The 18,060-nt window shown below is 41.9% G+C and overlaps 1 protein-coding gene across 2 annotated transcripts in view; it reads left to right on the top strand.

Annotated features, from left to right (window-relative positions):
* The first annotated feature begins 12,561 nt into the window (after positions 1–12,561).
* cdh17 (cadherin 17, LI cadherin (liver-intestine)) overlaps positions 12,562–18,060 on the top strand; it is a 97,086-nt gene continuing 91,587 nt past the window's right edge. Inside the window, exon 1 of one of the 2 annotated variants that reach the window (XM_080194413.1) lies at positions 12,562–12,679. In XM_080194413.1, coding sequence (XP_080050539.1) covers positions 12,666–12,679 — 14 coding nt within the window. In that variant the 5' untranslated portion in view covers positions 12,562–12,665. Of the gene's footprint in view, positions 12,822–18,060 lie in introns of both variants that reach the window. The other variant, XM_080194414.1, reaches the window with a different exon arrangement.

Here is an 18,060-nt window from a genome sequence, read left to right as displayed (position 1 = left end):
TTCTTTTCTACCTATCTGACCTGAAGCTTGCCAGATCACAACAGATATTTATCTGGGAAAATACAGTTTACAGTTGGATTCAAATATCGCTGCAGGGGTATATTCTTAGTGTTAGGCAGCCTGCCATTTGTACTGACAAGATCTCATTTGTGCATGAGAGGAAATTCTGCAATGTGCCACCTCCCTGAAACTTACAGAATAATAACTGTGTGCCAAAATAATATTGTTGAGATTTTTGAGAGAGGTGGGGGGCCTGATGGAGCATATCATCAATGAAATGATTGAAATACATGAGAGACAATGTTATTGATAACCTTAAACAGGTTCCTGTGAAATATATAGTAATGAAAAATCCTCGCTGGCAGGAGGCATGTCCAGATGTGAGTGGCAGGGTGCTCCCAATCAGAGCCTCGGAGGACAACGCTAACAAAGGTTCAAGGGTTAGGAGATTCATTTAAATGCTAGTGGTAGTATTCCTCGTCATTTCAGATGATATTAGGTGACTGCCTGTTTGGGAGAGGCCAGGAATTCTAGTTCATGCTGACCGCTCTGGCAGAGTTTAATTGCAGCCTCCTCATTGGCATCTTAGTAATAACCTAGTGAGCCCCCTTCTCAGAGGGCCTGAAGGGATTTTCTGATTTCACCTAAATCCCCAGGTGGTGAGAACTCACAGAGGTGGGCCATTTCTCGAGGCTGTTTCTGCACCAGATCCTCTTGTTGATGTTTCCCTGGCTGACGGAGCAGGCTCTCCCAGGCAGAGAGTACATGCCCTAGGCCCCTGCCTCTTCCTATGCTAATTGCTTTAGTTTAGGACAAACAGAGACTTGCCTTTAACAAAACCGAGGGTGGATTTTTGAGCCCTATAATTATTCATGTTTTTGTTGTGAGGACCTTTGAGGCTAAGATTCCTGAGGTTTAGGGAGATCGCAGTGCTGGTGGTCTTTTTGCCAGGGGATGGGTGGTCTGACTTGGGGGAGGGAACCAAATCAGCTGATTCTCCAATCCAATAAACGGCATCATAAATTTTACTGGAAGTGTGGGTGGGGAGTCAAATAAACATCTAAAGGGTCCAAAGGGATGACCTTATGTTTCCTAAATTCCCAACTTCCTCCTAAGGAGCACCTGAGGAAAACAAGCATTGTAAAGATGTGCTGGTTAGGTGCATTGACCCAAATACGCTCCAAAGTGTGGTGACTGGGGGATTTTCACTGTCACTTCATTGCAGTGTTAATGTAAGCCTACAAGTGACACCAATAAATTTGACTTGATTCTTGCTGGGACCAGCTGATGAAGATGAAACTATAGACTCAACTTATTACTCATTTGAGTTCTGCCTCTTAAATACTGATCCTAACATTTACAGGGAGACAGGCAAAGAGCAGAAGGGGAGGGCAGGGATTTTAGCAGCCGTGACATCTGAAAACCTGCAAAAGGAATTCATTTTACTTTCGTCCCCCCATTTCCCAGCCTGTGTCCAGGCAGTCATATTGAGAAGGAGACTATGGATTGTGTGTAGAAGTGAAGGAAGTAAGAATGGGCAGGTGGGGAGGAACATCACAGAAGGAAGATTACAGGTTGGTGAGATCGTAGGGAGGAGTGGCAGGACTTGAGATCCTGGACTAGGGGAGAAATTCCTGTGGAGGGAGTTTCAAGTTTTGATCTCGGGGGAAGATTGTGAATCTTCCTGGAGATTGGAGTGAGGTGGCTTGGTGATTGGAGATAAGCAGTGTGCGAGAGAGAGAAACAGTCAGCTCATTACAATTGGGCATATGACCGATCAAGGCAGTGTATCCTGGAGGCTGTGGGAGAAGTACTCCTGCTTGCTTGGCCCACAGACAATAATGGGAAAGGGAGGAGAATTCAGAAATCGGAAATTCAAAGGGACTTAGGGACTTAATTCAGGATTGTTTTAAGGTTAACTTGCAGGTTGAGTTGGTAGTTAGGAGACGAAAGCAATGTTAGCACTCATTTCGAGAGGACTAGAATAGAAAAGCAGGGATGTACTGCTGAGGCTTTAGGAGGCTCTGGGGATCACAGCACATTTGAAATATTGTGAGCAATTTTGGGCCCCGTGCCTAAGCAATGATGTGCTGGCCTTGGAGAGGATCCAGAGGAGGTTCACAAGAGCGACCCAAGAAATGAAAAACTTGATGTATGAGGAGCATTTGAGGACTTTAAGTCTGTACATAACGGAATTTAGAAGGAGGAGGTGGGATCTCATTGAAACTTATATCATACAGAAAGGCCTGGATAGAGTGGACATGAAGGGAATGTTTCAGTTAGTAGGAGAGACTAAGATCTGAGGGCACAGCCTCAGAGTAATGGGATGACCTTTTAGAACTGAGATGAGGAGGAATTTTTCAGCCACGAATCTGTGAAATTTCACAGATGGCTGTGGAGGTCAGGTCATTGAGTATACTTAAGACAGAGATAGGTACATTCTTGATTGGTAAGGGAATCAAAGATTATGGGGAAATGGTAAAAGAATGGGGTTGAGAAACATATCAGCCATGATCAGATGGTGGAATAGACTCAATGGGCTGAATGGCCTTATTCTGCTCCGATATCTTATGGTCTTAAAATCTTACTTGCTGGATCCTGCCACCCATGCCTCCTTTCAGTTGTCTTGTTCCCCAAACCCTGTTTTTTCTCACGTGTCGGTTTCAATCTTGTTTTTTAATGTTTTTATGTTCAACCTGAGCTGTACATCCATTATTCTGGCATTTCTTACACTCAGGCTGGACCAATGCTTTGTTTGTTTACAACAACCTTTTGCCTTTTGTTCCATGACATTCATCTCTCCCAACATCCATGCAATCCCAACCTTCCCTTCTGTTCTCTCTCCTCCCACAGCCAACACCCCCTGCCCTTTCGACAATATAGATCCTTTCGACCCGCCTTCAATTCTGAAGTAGTCAGATTTGGCACAAAGTATTAACTCTGTTTCTCTCTCCACAGATGCTGCCAGATCTGCTGAGTATTTCCAGCATTTAGTTTCCATTTCAGGTTTCCAACATATGCAGTATTTTGCTTTCATCGAGATTTATCTTGGATTTCCAAACCGTGAGTTTTTTTTAAATCTAATGTGTCGAAAGATGTTATGCTCAACCCTCTGGGTGTCCTTGCTCCCTACAGCAGATAGACCATGGACTCAATCAGGAACTAGAATCAAAAGGGAAAATGTTTGAAAATCTCAGCCAGTCTGGCAGCATCTGTAAGGAGAGAAAAGAGCTGACATTTCCAGTCCAGATGACCCTTTGTCAAAGCTAATAGGCATAGAAATGGGAGATATTTGTACGTCAGGACGAGGAAATGCAAGATGAGTCATGGCAACAGAAACCAGGGGAAAGGCTGCTAATGGCAGTCCATAGACAGCCACAAGATCAAGGGAAAAGGCTGAAAGCTTCTCTGCCGTTTAGCCATTCACACCTTTTATTAACTGTATAGGCTGCCATTAGCAGCCTTTCCCCATGTTTCTGTGCCTATGACTCATCTTTCATCCCCTCACCCTCCAGTATAAATACTCTTACTGATTTTATCCTAGTCCAACACCGGCATTTCCACGTCATGTATAAATATCACCCACTTTTTATGCCTTTTAGCTTTGACAAAGGATCATCTGGACTCAAAACATCAGCTCTTTACTCTCCTTACGGATGCTGCCAGACCTGTTGAGATTTCCCAGCATTTTCTCTTTTGATTTCAGATTCCTGCATCTGCAGTAATTTGCTTTTACCCAGGAGCTAGGATTGTGCATCCTGCAGTAAGGAAGCTGACTAAGCATTCAGTTTTTCCAATCTGTCATGTGTAACTTTAAATTTATTTATGCAGCCAAAGAACAGTCGAGCATAAAGCAAGTCATTAAGATGCTGTTTGTCGTTGCATAATTTTGGCAGTTGCAGGATTTCAGTTTGACTTGAACAATATTGGACTCTGGCTGACGAGGTTCCCAATTTTGTTAACCAAAATACCCTGCATGTTCTACTATTGTGCCACTACAGATGCCGGTTCCATCATGCGATTGCGGAATCTGCTGGTATCTGTTGTGATCGATGTATTTGACCTCCAAAAACACCCTTGCCCTGTTTTACAGTGTAGTAAGTGAAGAACTTGCATTAATACAGAATCTTTAAAAAAGAATGTTCCAAATTGTGTCACAGACAATGAATTATATTTGAAAGGCAATCACTGTTGTTATGCAGGGAGGTGGGGGGACATTCATGATCTAATTTTATGAACAGCAAGATCCAGCAGACAGCAATACAATCAAAGGCATGAAAGCATCGATCCAAGGTCAACACCAGTGAAGGCCAAGTTTCAGAACTGCCTTTTGGAACAATGCCTTCATTGTTCATGATGTTAGAAGGGAGATACACTGATTATTATAAAAGATCAAGAATTCAAACAGAACTGTTAATAGGCATTCTGAAAGGAAGGTTCTGGTTTATTTTGATTTGATTTATTATTGTCACATATATTACTATACAGTGAAAAGTATCATTTCTTATGCGCTATACAGATAAAACATACAGTACAAAGAGAAGGAGAGGGTGCAGAATGTAGTGTTACAGTTATAGCTAGATTGTAGAGGCATGGGTAGAGTGGCACAGTGGCACACTACCAGGAACCCAGGTTTGATTTCTGGCTTGGGTCACAGTCTGTGTGGAGTTTGCATGTTCTCTCCAAGTCTGTGTAGGTTCCCTCTCAGTGCTCTGGTTTCCTTCCTCAGTCTGAAAAACATGCTGGTTGCAATGACCTGAACAGGTGATGGAGTGTGGTGACTAGGGGGAAATTTCATTGCAGTATTAATGTAAGCCTTACTTGTAGCTAATAAATAAACTTTACTTTAGAGAAAGATCAACTTAATACGTGGTAGGCCCATTCCAAAGCCTGATGGCAGCAAGGAAGAAACTGTTCTCGAGTTGGTTAGTTCATGATTTCAGACTTTTGTATCTTTTTCCTGACAGAGGAAGGTGGAAGAGAGTGTGCCTGGGGTGCGTGGGGGTCCTTGATTATGTTGGCTGCTTTTCCATAGCAATGAGAAGGGTAGACAGTGTCAATGGACGGGAGGCTGGTTTGAGTGATGGACTGAGCTTCGTTCATGACCATTTGTAGTTGATTGCGGTCTTGGACAGAGTAGGAGCCATATCAAACTGTGATATAACTGGAAAAAATGCTTTCTAAGGTACATCTGTAGAAGTTGGTGAAAGTGGCAGTGGACATGCCAAATTTCCTTAGTCTCCTAAGAAAGTAGAAACGTTGGTGGTCTTTCTTAACCATAGTGTCCACATGGAGGGACCAAGACAGGTTGTTGGTGATCTGGACACCTAAAAACTTGAAGCTGTCAACCATTTCTATTTCAATTCTGTTGATGTAGATAGGGGCATGCTCTCCACTATGCTTCCTGAAGTTGGTAATTGTCTACTTCATTTTGTTGACATTGAGGGACAGATTATTGTTGCCACACTAGTTCACCAGATTCTCTATCTCTTTCTTGTACTCAGTCTCATCATGGTTTGAGATCCGACCCACTATGGTGGCGTCATCAGCAAATTTGAAAATTGAGTCGGGGGGAAATTTGGCCATACAATTAAATGTGTATAAGAGTATAGTAGGGGGCTGAGGGCACAGCCTTGCAGAGAACTGGTGTTGAGGATGACCGTGGAGGAGATGTTGTTGCCTATCCTTACTACCTGTGGTTAGTGGGTTAGGAAGTCTATGAGCCAGTTGCAGAAGGAGGAACCGAGTCCCAGGCCACAAAGTTTGGAGATGAACCTCGTCGGAATAAAAGGCTGAGCTGAAGTCAATAAACAGGAGTCTGACGTAGGTATCTTTGTTACCTAAATGTTCCAGGGTTGAGTTGTAGCCATAATTGTATGGCCAATTTCCCCTCCAGGCAATGATGAGATGGAGTACAGGAAAGAGATACAGAATCTGGTGAACTGGTGTGATGACAATAATCTCTCCCTCAATGTCAACAATATAAAAAAGCACCTTTTAGCACAGCACAAACTCTTGAATGAAGTAAATAAGGTGAATAGGCGTCAAGAAAATGTTTCCTCTCATCCTCTTCATGTCACTTGGGAGACTTGTTTTGTCCTCCTTCTATTTCTTGAACTCCAGCTTGCGCCATGAGGTCAGCAATGCAAACAAAGGAGACAGAGTTGAGTTGTGGATCCAGACAGTCTGGGAGGCAGGAACTGATTCGTACCATGACTAACCTGCCGAAGCACTTCATATTGACAGATGTCAGAGCCATCAGATGATAGTCATAGGGAGGGATCCCTTAGCAGAGGGTTCAATAACCAGGCAGTATAGATTTAAGTTAAGGGGCTTAGAGGAAGTTTATAAGAGATGTGAGGAAAAACATTTTCACCAGAGGGTAATCAGAATCTGGAACTCACTGCTTGAAGAAGAGGTCAAGGCAGGAACCCTCACAACATTTAAGAAGTATTTAAATGAGCATTTGAAATGCCACAGTATATAAGGTTACGGACTAAGTGCTGGAAAATGTGTTTAGAACAGATATGTGTTTGATGGCCGTGAGGACATGATGGGATGAAGGGCCATCCATGCTGTAAAATGCCATGATTTTCAACCAAACTCTGACCTCCCTTTAACCTGCATTAAGTGACAGCAGATTGAATTCTGCACATTCATCCCTTAGTTCCCCTGCGCTTCACGCAATGTCATTTCCTCTCCGAAACTCTTTGGACGATCCTCTGTTTGAACTGCTGATTACAAGAGGAAGTGAAATGCTGGGCAAGATTCCATGTCTGAGGACAGATGTCGATGGACTTGATACCTCATCACCCACCTTTTCCAGTGCTGCTTCTTTGCCTGCTGATTCGGAAGATATAAAAGATAAACAAATGCTAACAGAGATCTGTGATAGATGCACAGAATGCTCCTCCTCTGTTTTTGGGTAATCCGCAGCTTCGTTCTGTTTCTGCTACATGCATTTGGGAGCATTAACTCCGTTCTTTGCTAAGGTCTCAGAGTTTGATTTGTTAAACCCACGCTATTTGTGGAAAAATTCATATTCTATTTTATGCAGTTATATCTGAGTTAGTTTATTCTGCAAATGAGTTTGATAAGGATGATATCCATCTCGTGTGCAGCATTTAACAGACTGAGACCAAAATTGAAACGTTTTTTAAACGTTTTGACAGACTGGATTGCATTCTTCCCTTTGTTGATAGGTTCTCCTCAGAGAATTCCTAAAGATTGTTAGCTAATTTGAATCTTTAGTGGCTTTTTATTAATGGGGTTTAATAACTATTACATTTAATAACTCTTTATTTATATTTATATTTATTTAATATTTAATAACTTGGATGGTTACTTTTTATTTGTCCATCACTAATTGAGTTCTGAATTGTATAAATATGAAATGTGACCCAACTAAGTTGTGCGATACCAAAGTGAAAAACTAAAATATATTTCCCAAAGTGTGGTGCCTAAAATGCGATGCCAGAATGTGACCCAAAAAAAGTATGACATGCTGGGCAGTAAATGGACTGTAGATTATTGTGCAAGTTGTAATATGTACATAAGAATGGGTTTGCTATAGCACTGCTCATGGTAAGTCATAATATATGCAGCTGTAAGACAGGAGAATTATTATTAACACTTTGCTGCTAATCTTTAGGTTTGTGCTTGGTTAAACTGGACTTGTTTGAAATTCTTACAATCAACACTTGGGTAGTTACAGGTCAGACTGTCATTCTGCTTCTCTTTTTAAGGCTATGAAGTTTAATAGTTATTAAGTAAATGAAAGACCAATATGACTCAGAGTTGGACTGATGAAAGTACATGGAGATTGGAATGTGTTTGTGAGTTTCAGGTTGCAGCTGAGAAGCATACAACATTTGTAAGTTGCTCTGGTAACAAAACTTTACTCTAACAAGCAATCCACAGTAAGAAATTTTAAAATAGTAAACCTTCCCTTTTAAAATTTAGTTGCTGTGCACAGCCTGTTTTTATTTGACTACAGTGCCCTTTTAAAGCTTTGTACACAACTTCATTTGGACATTATTTATCAAATAACAAGAAATGTGGTCTAACTGTCAGACTGATGCTTGGATGCACACCTGCATAGCTTTGCTGGAATATTAGTCATAAAGCACTTCATTCTAAACAAAATTTGACATTGATTCACGTAAAGAGATAATAAGACAGATAACAGAGAGCTTGGTTAAAGACTTACATTTTAATGAGTGCCTTAAAGGAGGGGAAGGAGAGAGGGAAGGGGGGTGGGGAGATAGGGAGAGAATTCCAGAGCTGAAGATATGACTGGCAATGGGGAAGTGATTAAAATCAGGGACGCAGAATTGGAGGAATACAATGACCTCGGAGGATTGTAGAGTTAGTGGAGGTTGTAGAGATAGTGAGTAATGAGGCATTTCATGGGATGTGGGTGCGCTGGAAGCAGGACCAGGTAAGGTCAGCAGATTTCTTTCCCGAAAGGGCATTAGTGAACCAGATGGATTTTTACAATTGATTGTGGTTTTGTCAACATTAGATTTTTAATTCCAGATTTTTTAATTGAATTCAAATTGAACCATATGCTGCGGTGGGATTCAAATCCAGGTCCCCAAATCATCACCCTGGGTCTCTGGATTGCTAGTCCAGCAACAATACCACCACACCACTGTCTCCCCTCATATGGAGGAATGTGGACAGTTTTGCAAAGTACGAATTTTAAAATCAAGATATGGTCAGAGCAGCAGTCAATGTAGGTCAGTGTGAACAAGGATGATAGGTGAATGGGACTTGGAGCAATTTAGCATTTTCGGTGAGTTAAAGTTTATGGAGGGTGTAAAATGAGACACTGGTGTAGAAAACATGGGAGTCAAATCTAAATGAGAGAAAGTCATGGCTAAATTAAATGTACAATAAGTAATTCTACAGTGGTGCTCTCAGCGAGTCCTATAAAACCCCACTGTCTACACCTGGGTTAGTATGAGCAGTTGTGCACACCCCAGTTTAGGAAGAATATATTGACCTTGGAGGCAGTTCTGCACAGATTTACCAGAAAGATACCTGGGTTCCAAGGGTTAAATTATGAGGAGAGATTACACAAACTCAGATTGTATTTCCTGGAATTTAACCATTAACTGGTGCAGCAACAATAAGCTCTCCCTCAATGTCAACAGAATGAGAGAGATTGTCATTGACTTCAGGAAGCATAAAGTAGAACATGCCCCTGTCTACATTAATGGGGACGAAGTAGAAAGGGTTGAGAGCTTCAAATTTTTAGGTGCCCAGATCACCAACAACCTGTCCTGGTCCCCCCATGCCGACATTATAGTTAAGAAAGCCCACCAATGCTCCTACTTTCTCAGCAGACTAAGGGAATCTGGCATATCAGCTATGATTCTCACCAACTTTTACAGATACATCATAGAAAGCATTCTTTCTGGTTGTACTACAGCTTGGTATGGTTCCTGCTCTGTCCAAGACCTCAAGGAACTACAAAGGTCATGAATATAGCCCAATCCATTATGCAAACCAGCCTCCCATCTATTGGCTCTGTCTACACTTCCTGCTGCCTCGGCATGCACCGCACGCACCCCAGACATTCTCTCTTCCACGTTCTTCCTTGGGAAAAAGATACAAAAGATTGAGGCCACGTACCAACCGACTCAAGAACAACTTCTTCCCTGCTGCCGTTTGAATGGAATTACCTTGCACTAAGTTGATCTTTCTCTACACTGTAGTTATGACTGCAACACTACATTCTGCACTCTCTCATTTCCTTCTCAATGAACGGTAGGTTTTGTCTGTATAATGCGCAAGAGACAATACATTTCACTGCATATTAATACATGTGGCAATAATAAATCAAATCAGATCAAATATTTTATACAATTTAGGAAATTACACTAAATATATGTCCCTTTTAATCTTATAGAGTATAATGAATCCTTGCAACAGTTGATTGAGTGGATGCTGCTGTTAAATAAACAGTGGATAGTTTGATTTGATTTGATTCATTGTTGTCAAATGTATTAATATACCTTGAAAAGTACTGTTTCTTGCGTGCTATACAGGCAAAGCATAGCGTTCATAGAGAGGGAAAGGAGAGAGTGCAGAATGTACTTTTACAGTCATAGCTAGGGTGTAGAACAAGATCAACTTAATGCAAGGTAGGTCCAAAGTCTGATGGCAGCAGAGAAAAAGCTGTCCTTGAGTCAGTTAGTACATGATGTCAGACTTTTGTATCTTTTCCCAAAGGAAGAAGATGGAAGAGGGAACGTCTGGGCTGCATGGAGTCCTTAATTATGTCAAGTTCACAGAAATATTAATTTAGATGAACACAACCCAGTCCTCCCAACCAGAAATTAAGAGCAGGACTCTCCGACCTCATCTGTACCTGCCCCATTGCCAACAAAAACAGAAAATTGGGCGCTCAGCCAAAAATCTATTCACTGCAGCGACACTGGAGGATCCCAGCGGCAAGCAAGGTCAGAGGTTTTTGATGTAAGGTTTACCTTGAAGTAACTCAATCTTGTCAGTCATGGTATGAAAGTGCCAGTGTTGGACTGGGGTGGGCACAGTAAGAAGTCTCACAATACCAGGTTAAAGTTCCAACAGGTTTATTTGGTATCATGAGTTTTCAGAGCGCTGCTCCTTCATCAGATGTGTCAGTTATATGGCTTAGAAAAGCAGCTTGCATTATCAAGGACCGAGCGTGCATCTGATGAAGGAGCAGTGCTCAAAGCGCATGATTCCAAATATATCTGTTGGACTTTTACCTGGGTGTTGTGAGTTGTCAGTCATAGACTGCCTTTCCTCTCACTGTTGACCAGCATTTCAGGTTTGCCATGGGATCAATCATCCACTACACTCCCTCAGCAGGCTTTCCATTTAGTGCACTGTAGAAAAGTGGCTGCTTTTGACTATCTTCTTCATACAGAGTCCTTCACTTGCTTGATGGGCCCTGAAACTTTTGTGGTTGGGCAGTGTGATTTCCCAAACTGCTGCCAGTTGTGGGACTGGAATTTGGGGTGGACTAGCAAATGGTCTGCCTCTATTCAGGTTCTTTAGAAATCAGAGGCGCTTCCAAGAATGGACACAATAAAATATAAGGTGAATGAGGGAAATACAGTGTGCAATGTAATTTGTCATTTATGTGCAAATTTGGATGATCAGAAAGTACACTATCCACTCTCTTGAAGTACATATACTTGAAGGAATAGTAACTGGACTATAGCCGCAAAGAACACGGAATTGCAAACCTCTGTCTGTAGTAGCCTTTCAGAAAGGCCTATTTCCAATCTTCAGTTTAGAATTATAATATTCTAAGGCATATTGAGTGATTAGGATATGTTAACATTTTTAATTCCCAGAGACACTTTGATGTGATTTGATTTATTATTGTCACATGTATTATCATTCAGTGAAAAGTATTGTTTCTTGTGCGCTATACGAGACAAAGCATACTGTTCATAGAGAACATGAGGGAGAAGGAAAGGAGAGGGTGCAGAATGCAATGTTACAGTCAAAGGTATGGTGCAGAGAAAAATCAACTTAATATAAAATAGGTCCATTCAAAAATATGATGGTATGTGATCTCAGACTTTTGTATCTTTTCCCAGATGGAAGAAGATGGAAGAGAGTATATCCTGGGATGCATTCTGTCCTTAATTAGGCTGGCTGCTTTTCCAAGGCAGTGGGAAATGTAGACGGAATGAATGGATGAAAACTGGTTTGCATGATGGACTGGGCTATGTTTACAACCCTTTGTATTTTCTTGTGGTCTTGGTTGGAGCAGGAGCCATACCAAGCTGTGATACATCCAGAAAGGATGCTTTCTACGGTGCATCTGTAAAAATTGGTGAGTGTCGTAGCGGACATGCCGAATTTCCTTAGACTTTGGCAAAAGTAGAGGCGTTGGTCGACTTATTTAACTATAGCATGAGTGTGGTGGGACCAGGACAGGTTGTTGGTGACCTGGACACTTGGAAGCTTGAAGCTCTTGACCATTCCAGTAATGTGATAATAAAGCATGGCAGCAAGTTTTCTGCCACATAAACTCCTTTCCATCACTCCTGTTCAGACCCCCACCATCCCCCTCCTCAGTGGGTGCTTCTGGATTGTATGAACATAGGTTCAGGTGCCTGCTGGAAGTATTTTGATAAGTTGACCTTAGGATTTCAGACCGACAGCAGGCATGGAGAAATTCTATTCTTCCTCAAACTTGCCTGCCTTCCCCATGACCACCCAGGAATTTGAATGCTACGGTTTTTTTGTTCTAATGAATGCGTAGATAGAAATCTGTGTTAAATAAAACAAAGACAAGGTGAGTGCTTTTTAAAAAAAATTGGAGGCCGGTGCTTAAATAGAAAGGAGATGGGATGATGGCTATTTTCACTCTGAAAAAAATGAAACCGGCTTTGTTTGAAAAAAAAGGGTATGATTTGTTGTTAAACTTAAGGCAAAGGGATGGTGCAAATTGTGTTTGTTAAACTTTGAATAGTTAAGTAATATGGAAATTCAAAAGGGGCATGGTTGTAGAAAAGGGGCGTGTCTTAGCATTGCTTGATATTTGTACTGTGGGGTTTGGCAAAATTGTAGTTTGACTGTTGCTGCACTTCTGTATATGACCTAAAACAATTTGAATCCGGGATCTTTCCACCTTATTTGTTGAAACGCGCCAAATGTATTTTACGAGGTATGGATCGAGCAAATCATTAGCTGCAATAAAGTGACGGTTAAACTTTGACAAGAGTCTATTTGGTATCGGGTTCACATTTTGTTACTTCCAGTCCCTGAACCATAGGAGATAAAGGAAAAGCCAACTACTTGATTGACAGGTAACTGAAACTTTACTTTAAATATTGCAGCTGCTGTTTGCGCGTTGTATGAAAATGTAAGATTTTCTGTGAAGTAGTGTTTGAACATGTAGGGGCTGCTTCCAGAACACAGCCCTATATCATGGTGAAGGGTTTTTCAAAGGGTGTCGTTCTTGCTTAATGTTACGCAGTTGACAGCTGGTGGCAAGCTCTTATACCACGACTTACTTTACATAAAAGAACATTTGTCCCTGTTTTGGACAAATACAGCATATTTTGTATGTTTGCGTCTAATAATCTTGATAGCACAGACTGCAGAAAGTAATAATTTCACTAATTTGCCTTGGTGATATTTTCACTGTCTAAGAATAAATTTAGTTCCATGCAGCCTCGCAACCGACTTCTGTTTTTGTTTAGTTTCTGTTTGAGGTTTTCATTGATTTGACTGCAGACAGATGAGCAGGTTTTTTGGAAACAGAAAGAATTGCTAAAAGGCTCTTGTGTAATGTAAAAATGGTGACTGTCTCAGGTTGTGAACAGGACCCACCCGATTAATGCAACCTGTTACAATCAGGTCTGACAGGTTCGTAAAAGCTTGCTGTGCTTGTACATGGACTGTCATAAAACATGTATGTGAGTGCACCATCCACAAATGGTTCTGCTAAAGCGAGCAGCTCTCTTCATTGTCTAAATGAGATGCAATAGTATCTTGAAAATCGTTTCTGTGTTTTTTTTATGTGTTAAAAGCAAATAACCTGCAAATTATTAAATGTGCTATTATCGTGCAAAAATAAATCTCTCATAAAATAGCAGACAAGAAGGATTTGTACAAACATTAAGCACAAAGGTGCACTGTGTTAGAACAACGTTGCACAGAGTAATCTCAGTGCGACAGATTGATTAAAACGTTTTCAGTTTTCATGTTGTCATTGTGTTGATTGCTTTTCAAGACAGCCCAGGTTTTGAACGTTAAATAATTTGTTCGAACCTGACTTTTTTTTGACCGATAGCTTTAAAAACTGTGTAACATGTAATCAATTGTGTACAAAAGCATGATACCTTTTCTGAATGGGAGCTAAAGGGTGGCTTAACATTTAGCAACTGTTAACATCAGCAGGACTGGCCCTCTGGTATAGAGGCAGTGAAGGTGGAGGTGACTCAATCAATTGGTTTATTTGTGAATTAAGTGCAGAGCTGCCATTGTCGATGAATTCTTGATTTTGGTTCATTGTCAGGGAAAGGGAAGAAAAATTAGAATATAGGTAAGCTTGGAAAAAAAAGGTTATTCTTCCCCCTAAAAAAAATCTCATTAATACAACTGTGTGCTTCAGTGCCAGGTGTTAGTTACTTTTTTTAGTCAATTTATTAATCAAGAGAAAAGCAGGCTGATTTAAATATTCAAATTCAAACCGTCCATTTCTCAAGAAAATCCACATGAGGCAGGTCTCACACACCTCATAGGAACAGTAGTTACTGAGACCTGGGAGTGGTGACTCCAAATTATCTTTCTTACCTGGGAAACTTATCTGGGAAGACCAAGGAGAAGGACAGACTGGTTTTAGAAATTTAAGGAAGAATATAAGAAAAGATACATCAGCAGATTGGGTGGAATTCTCCCATCTTGAATGGTAGGAAGGGGAACATTTGTCGCTAAGGAGGTCGGCGAGAAGGCACACCAAATCTTCTGGCCCCAACCTCAATAATTATGTACCCTGGTGTTTCACCCAGTATTCAGTGGCAGGGCAGGCTGGATGACATGTAGTCCGCCATTGTCTCTTGCGCCATATTGATAAGGTGTCAAACATAAGTAACTTACCATTGAAGAAAGAAGGTCAATTGCCTGAAAGTGAAGATTGATCTCCGGCTATTCTCTGTGGCCAGAAGATGGACCCCCTGAGAAAGAAGGTAGATCTCCAGGAACATTCCGAGGCTGGAACATGGACCCCCTCCAGTACACTGAATCTGGAAGGTCTACCTGCAGATATTTCTCCCATCCACTGCTGTAGTGCTCTAGGGTTGCAGATGGCCTCCATCCTAAACTGCAGAGGCAGCCTCAGGCATTGTACAAATTCGTCCTGGTATCTACAAGCCACATTATTCAAAGTGTTTCATGCTGGCATGTCTTTCCACTGGCACCATGGAGAATCTGGCCTGGGGGGTTTGGGGGCATAGGAGGGTGGTGGGGGTGTTTGGGCCTTCATCTCATCCGTTGCAAATGAAGTTGACACCAGCCTTCAGTGGGTTTTCCAACCCGCAGTGGCAGGCATCAGTGGAAAATCCCACTTTAAATTCACGCCAACGTGAAACCAATTTCTGGGCTTCTCACCATATTCTCCCACCATTCCCACCATCGGTCACATGCTGGTGCGGGCTTGGGAGAATTCCGCCCGTTGTGTTTTGTTTATTTCCCGATATCTGATCTTGAAAAAATACATATTCAGTATGCCAGGCTTTGAGCTAAATAGTGTAGACTCATTCAGGTTTTCATAAACTTCTTTGTCCGTATCCCATGATGTAGAGATGCCAACGTTGGACTGGGGTGGGCACAGTGAGAAGTCTCACAACACCAGATTAAAGCCCACCAGGTGTTACTCACCTAATGAAGGAGCAGGGCTCCGAAAGCTCATGATTCCAAATAAACCTATTGGACTTTAACCTGATGTTCTGAGACTTCGTACTGTGCCCATATCCCACTGCCACTGTGATCATGGACACTTAATCAATCAAAGAATGGAAGCTTGGGGAAATTGGTTTAGTCACCGTCCTATGGTGCACGAGAAACTATTATTGTAATTCAAGCAGGCCTTCTTGGTGATTTTGTGAAGTAGCCCTGCCAGGTGATTCTTTTGCTGTGTGGCATTACAGCCAGGCTCTATCCCACTGTGTGAGGGTATCTTCCATGGGGACGAAGAATTCACAGCACAAAAGTGAATTGCAACTGCCTGCTTCCATTGTGTGCTGAAATAGCTGGGAGTTACAAGGCAGATTCTTTAATAATGTCATTATACATGAATCTGAAGGTCAGGCAGTTTACAAATAGTGGTGGTCAGATAGAGTAACTGAATTGTAACACAATGCCGGTGATTTATTATTCTTCATATTAATATCAAGCATAGTATATTTGTATTGTAACTTAATATTTTTTATACTAAACTAATCATAGTAGATGAAACATGAATTGTGCAGTTGAGGGTGATGTAAGAATTGGAGGAATGTTAGTTTATAAATTCAGCCATGCAATTGTTTTTCAGGAGCTAATTTGCTTACTAATGCCCCAAATATGGCAAGGAGCAAACGTACGTACGTTTCTGCTGGTAATATGCTGTATGTGACATTGGGAAAGGATAAAAAAAAGGCATTGATTCAAACCTACAGCAGGATTTGGGTTTTTGATGTATCAGATAGGGGTCTAATTCCTCCTTAAGGTGTCCTCTCCAGGATTGGTTTACCATGAAGTAGACAGTGGTTGAAGCCAGTGTCACTGGCTGAGGAATCATTCTCTCAAATTGCCTACCAGGCATGAAAGATTTAGTGATATGCAGAGCCTTTTCCAATCACAGGCCCATTATCAACATCCAAACCAGCTCCTGTGATTCTCAGACCCCTGTCCTCAGCGCATTTTGATTGTGGGCCTGAGTCCCAGCCTGATCTAATCTCAGCCCCAAACCCCAGACCTACACACCCGAAGTCCACTAACTGCAGCTGCCATTGACTAACTCTCTGCTGGCAGCAGATGTATGAATTCATTTATATGGGCCTGTGGATCAAATATCGGGGAGCCTCAGGCCTCACCACTCAGACATCAGGAATATTCCCTATATCCCAAACCAAAAGAGAAAATGCTGGAGAATCTCAGCAGGTCTGGCAGTACCTGTAAGGAGAGAAAAGTTTCAAGTCCAAACGACCCTTTGTCAAAGCTAAAAGGCATAGAAGGTGGATGTTTATAGTGCAGGGCGTGGGAATGGAAGATGAGTCATAGCCACAGAAACCAGGCGAAAAGACCACTAATGGTCCACAGAGAAAATAGAACACGTGAATGACCAAACAGCAGAGAAGCGAAAATGAAGATGTTGCGGGGGCAGGGGGAATAGATGGGACAGAGGTAAGATTTAGAAAGGAGAAGCAAAGGCAAATAAAAGGTAAGGGAAGAGGGATAAAATAGGGGGAAAGAGTGGCGGGGGGAAAAGAATGAAGAAAGACAATAAAGAAATAAAAGGTAGAGAACAGTAAAAAGTTAAATAGAATGAAAACAAAGAGATTGAGGTGGGGTAGAGCAAATCATCAGAAGTTGTTGAATTCGATGTTGAGACTGGAAGGCTGTAAATTGCCTAGACGGAAGATGAGATGCTGTTCCTTCAGTTTGCATTGAGCTTCACTGGAACATTGCATCAGGCCAAGGACAGACATGTGGGCATGGGAACAGGATTGTGTGTTAAAATGGCATGCAACTGGAAGGTCAGCGTCCTGATTGCATACAGACTGAAGGTGCTTAGCAAAGCAATCACCTAGTTTATGTTTGGTCTCTCCGATATAGAGACCACATTGGGAGCAGCAAATACAATACACCAAATTGAAAGAGGTGCAAGTGAAATGCTGCTTAACCTAGGTGCTAACTATGCTTGTCTTTTTAAGGGGTATGTGATATATTCCTTGTTCCATGCTTCTGTCCAGACCTTGAAAAATTAATGAACTTCGCTTCCGGTTTCCACCCCTCCATTGCCTTCTACTGGTCCACCTCAGACACTTCCCTTCTCTTCCTTGACCTTTTTGTCTCCATTTCCAGCAATAGACTATCTACCAATATCCATTACAAGCCCACTGATTCCCACAACTCTCTGGATTACAGCTCTTCACACCCCACATCCTGTAAGGACCCCATTCCTTTCTCTCAGCTCCTTCGCCTCCGTTGCATTTGTTTTGATGATGCCACCTTCCAAAGTTGTGCACCTCATCTGTGCTCCTTTTTCCTTAACCGTAGATTCCCATCTACAGTTGTTGACAGGGCCCTCAATGGTGTGCAGTCCATCTCCCGCACCACAACCGTCACTCACTCCACTCCCTCCCAGAACAAGGATAGAGTCCAGCCATCACATGCAAAGAATAATCACTTCTGCCAACTCCAGCATGATGCCATCATCAAACACATCTTCCTTTCACTTCCTCTTTCAGCATTCCGCAAAGACTGTTCCCCCGGGATAACCTAGTCCACTCCTCCACTATATCCCACACCTCTCCCATTACTCATGGCGTCTTCCCATGC

Source organism: Carcharhinus amblyrhynchos, chromosome 8 (assembly GCF_965287045.1).
Source record: "Carcharhinus amblyrhynchos chromosome 8, sCarAmb.v2.hapA, whole genome shotgun sequence".
Classification (NCBI taxonomy): Eukaryota; Metazoa; Chordata; class Chondrichthyes; order Carcharhiniformes; family Carcharhinidae; genus Carcharhinus; species Carcharhinus amblyrhynchos.
Note: the sequence above shows the minus strand (reverse complement) of the source record. Positions and strands in the feature narration are given on the sequence as shown.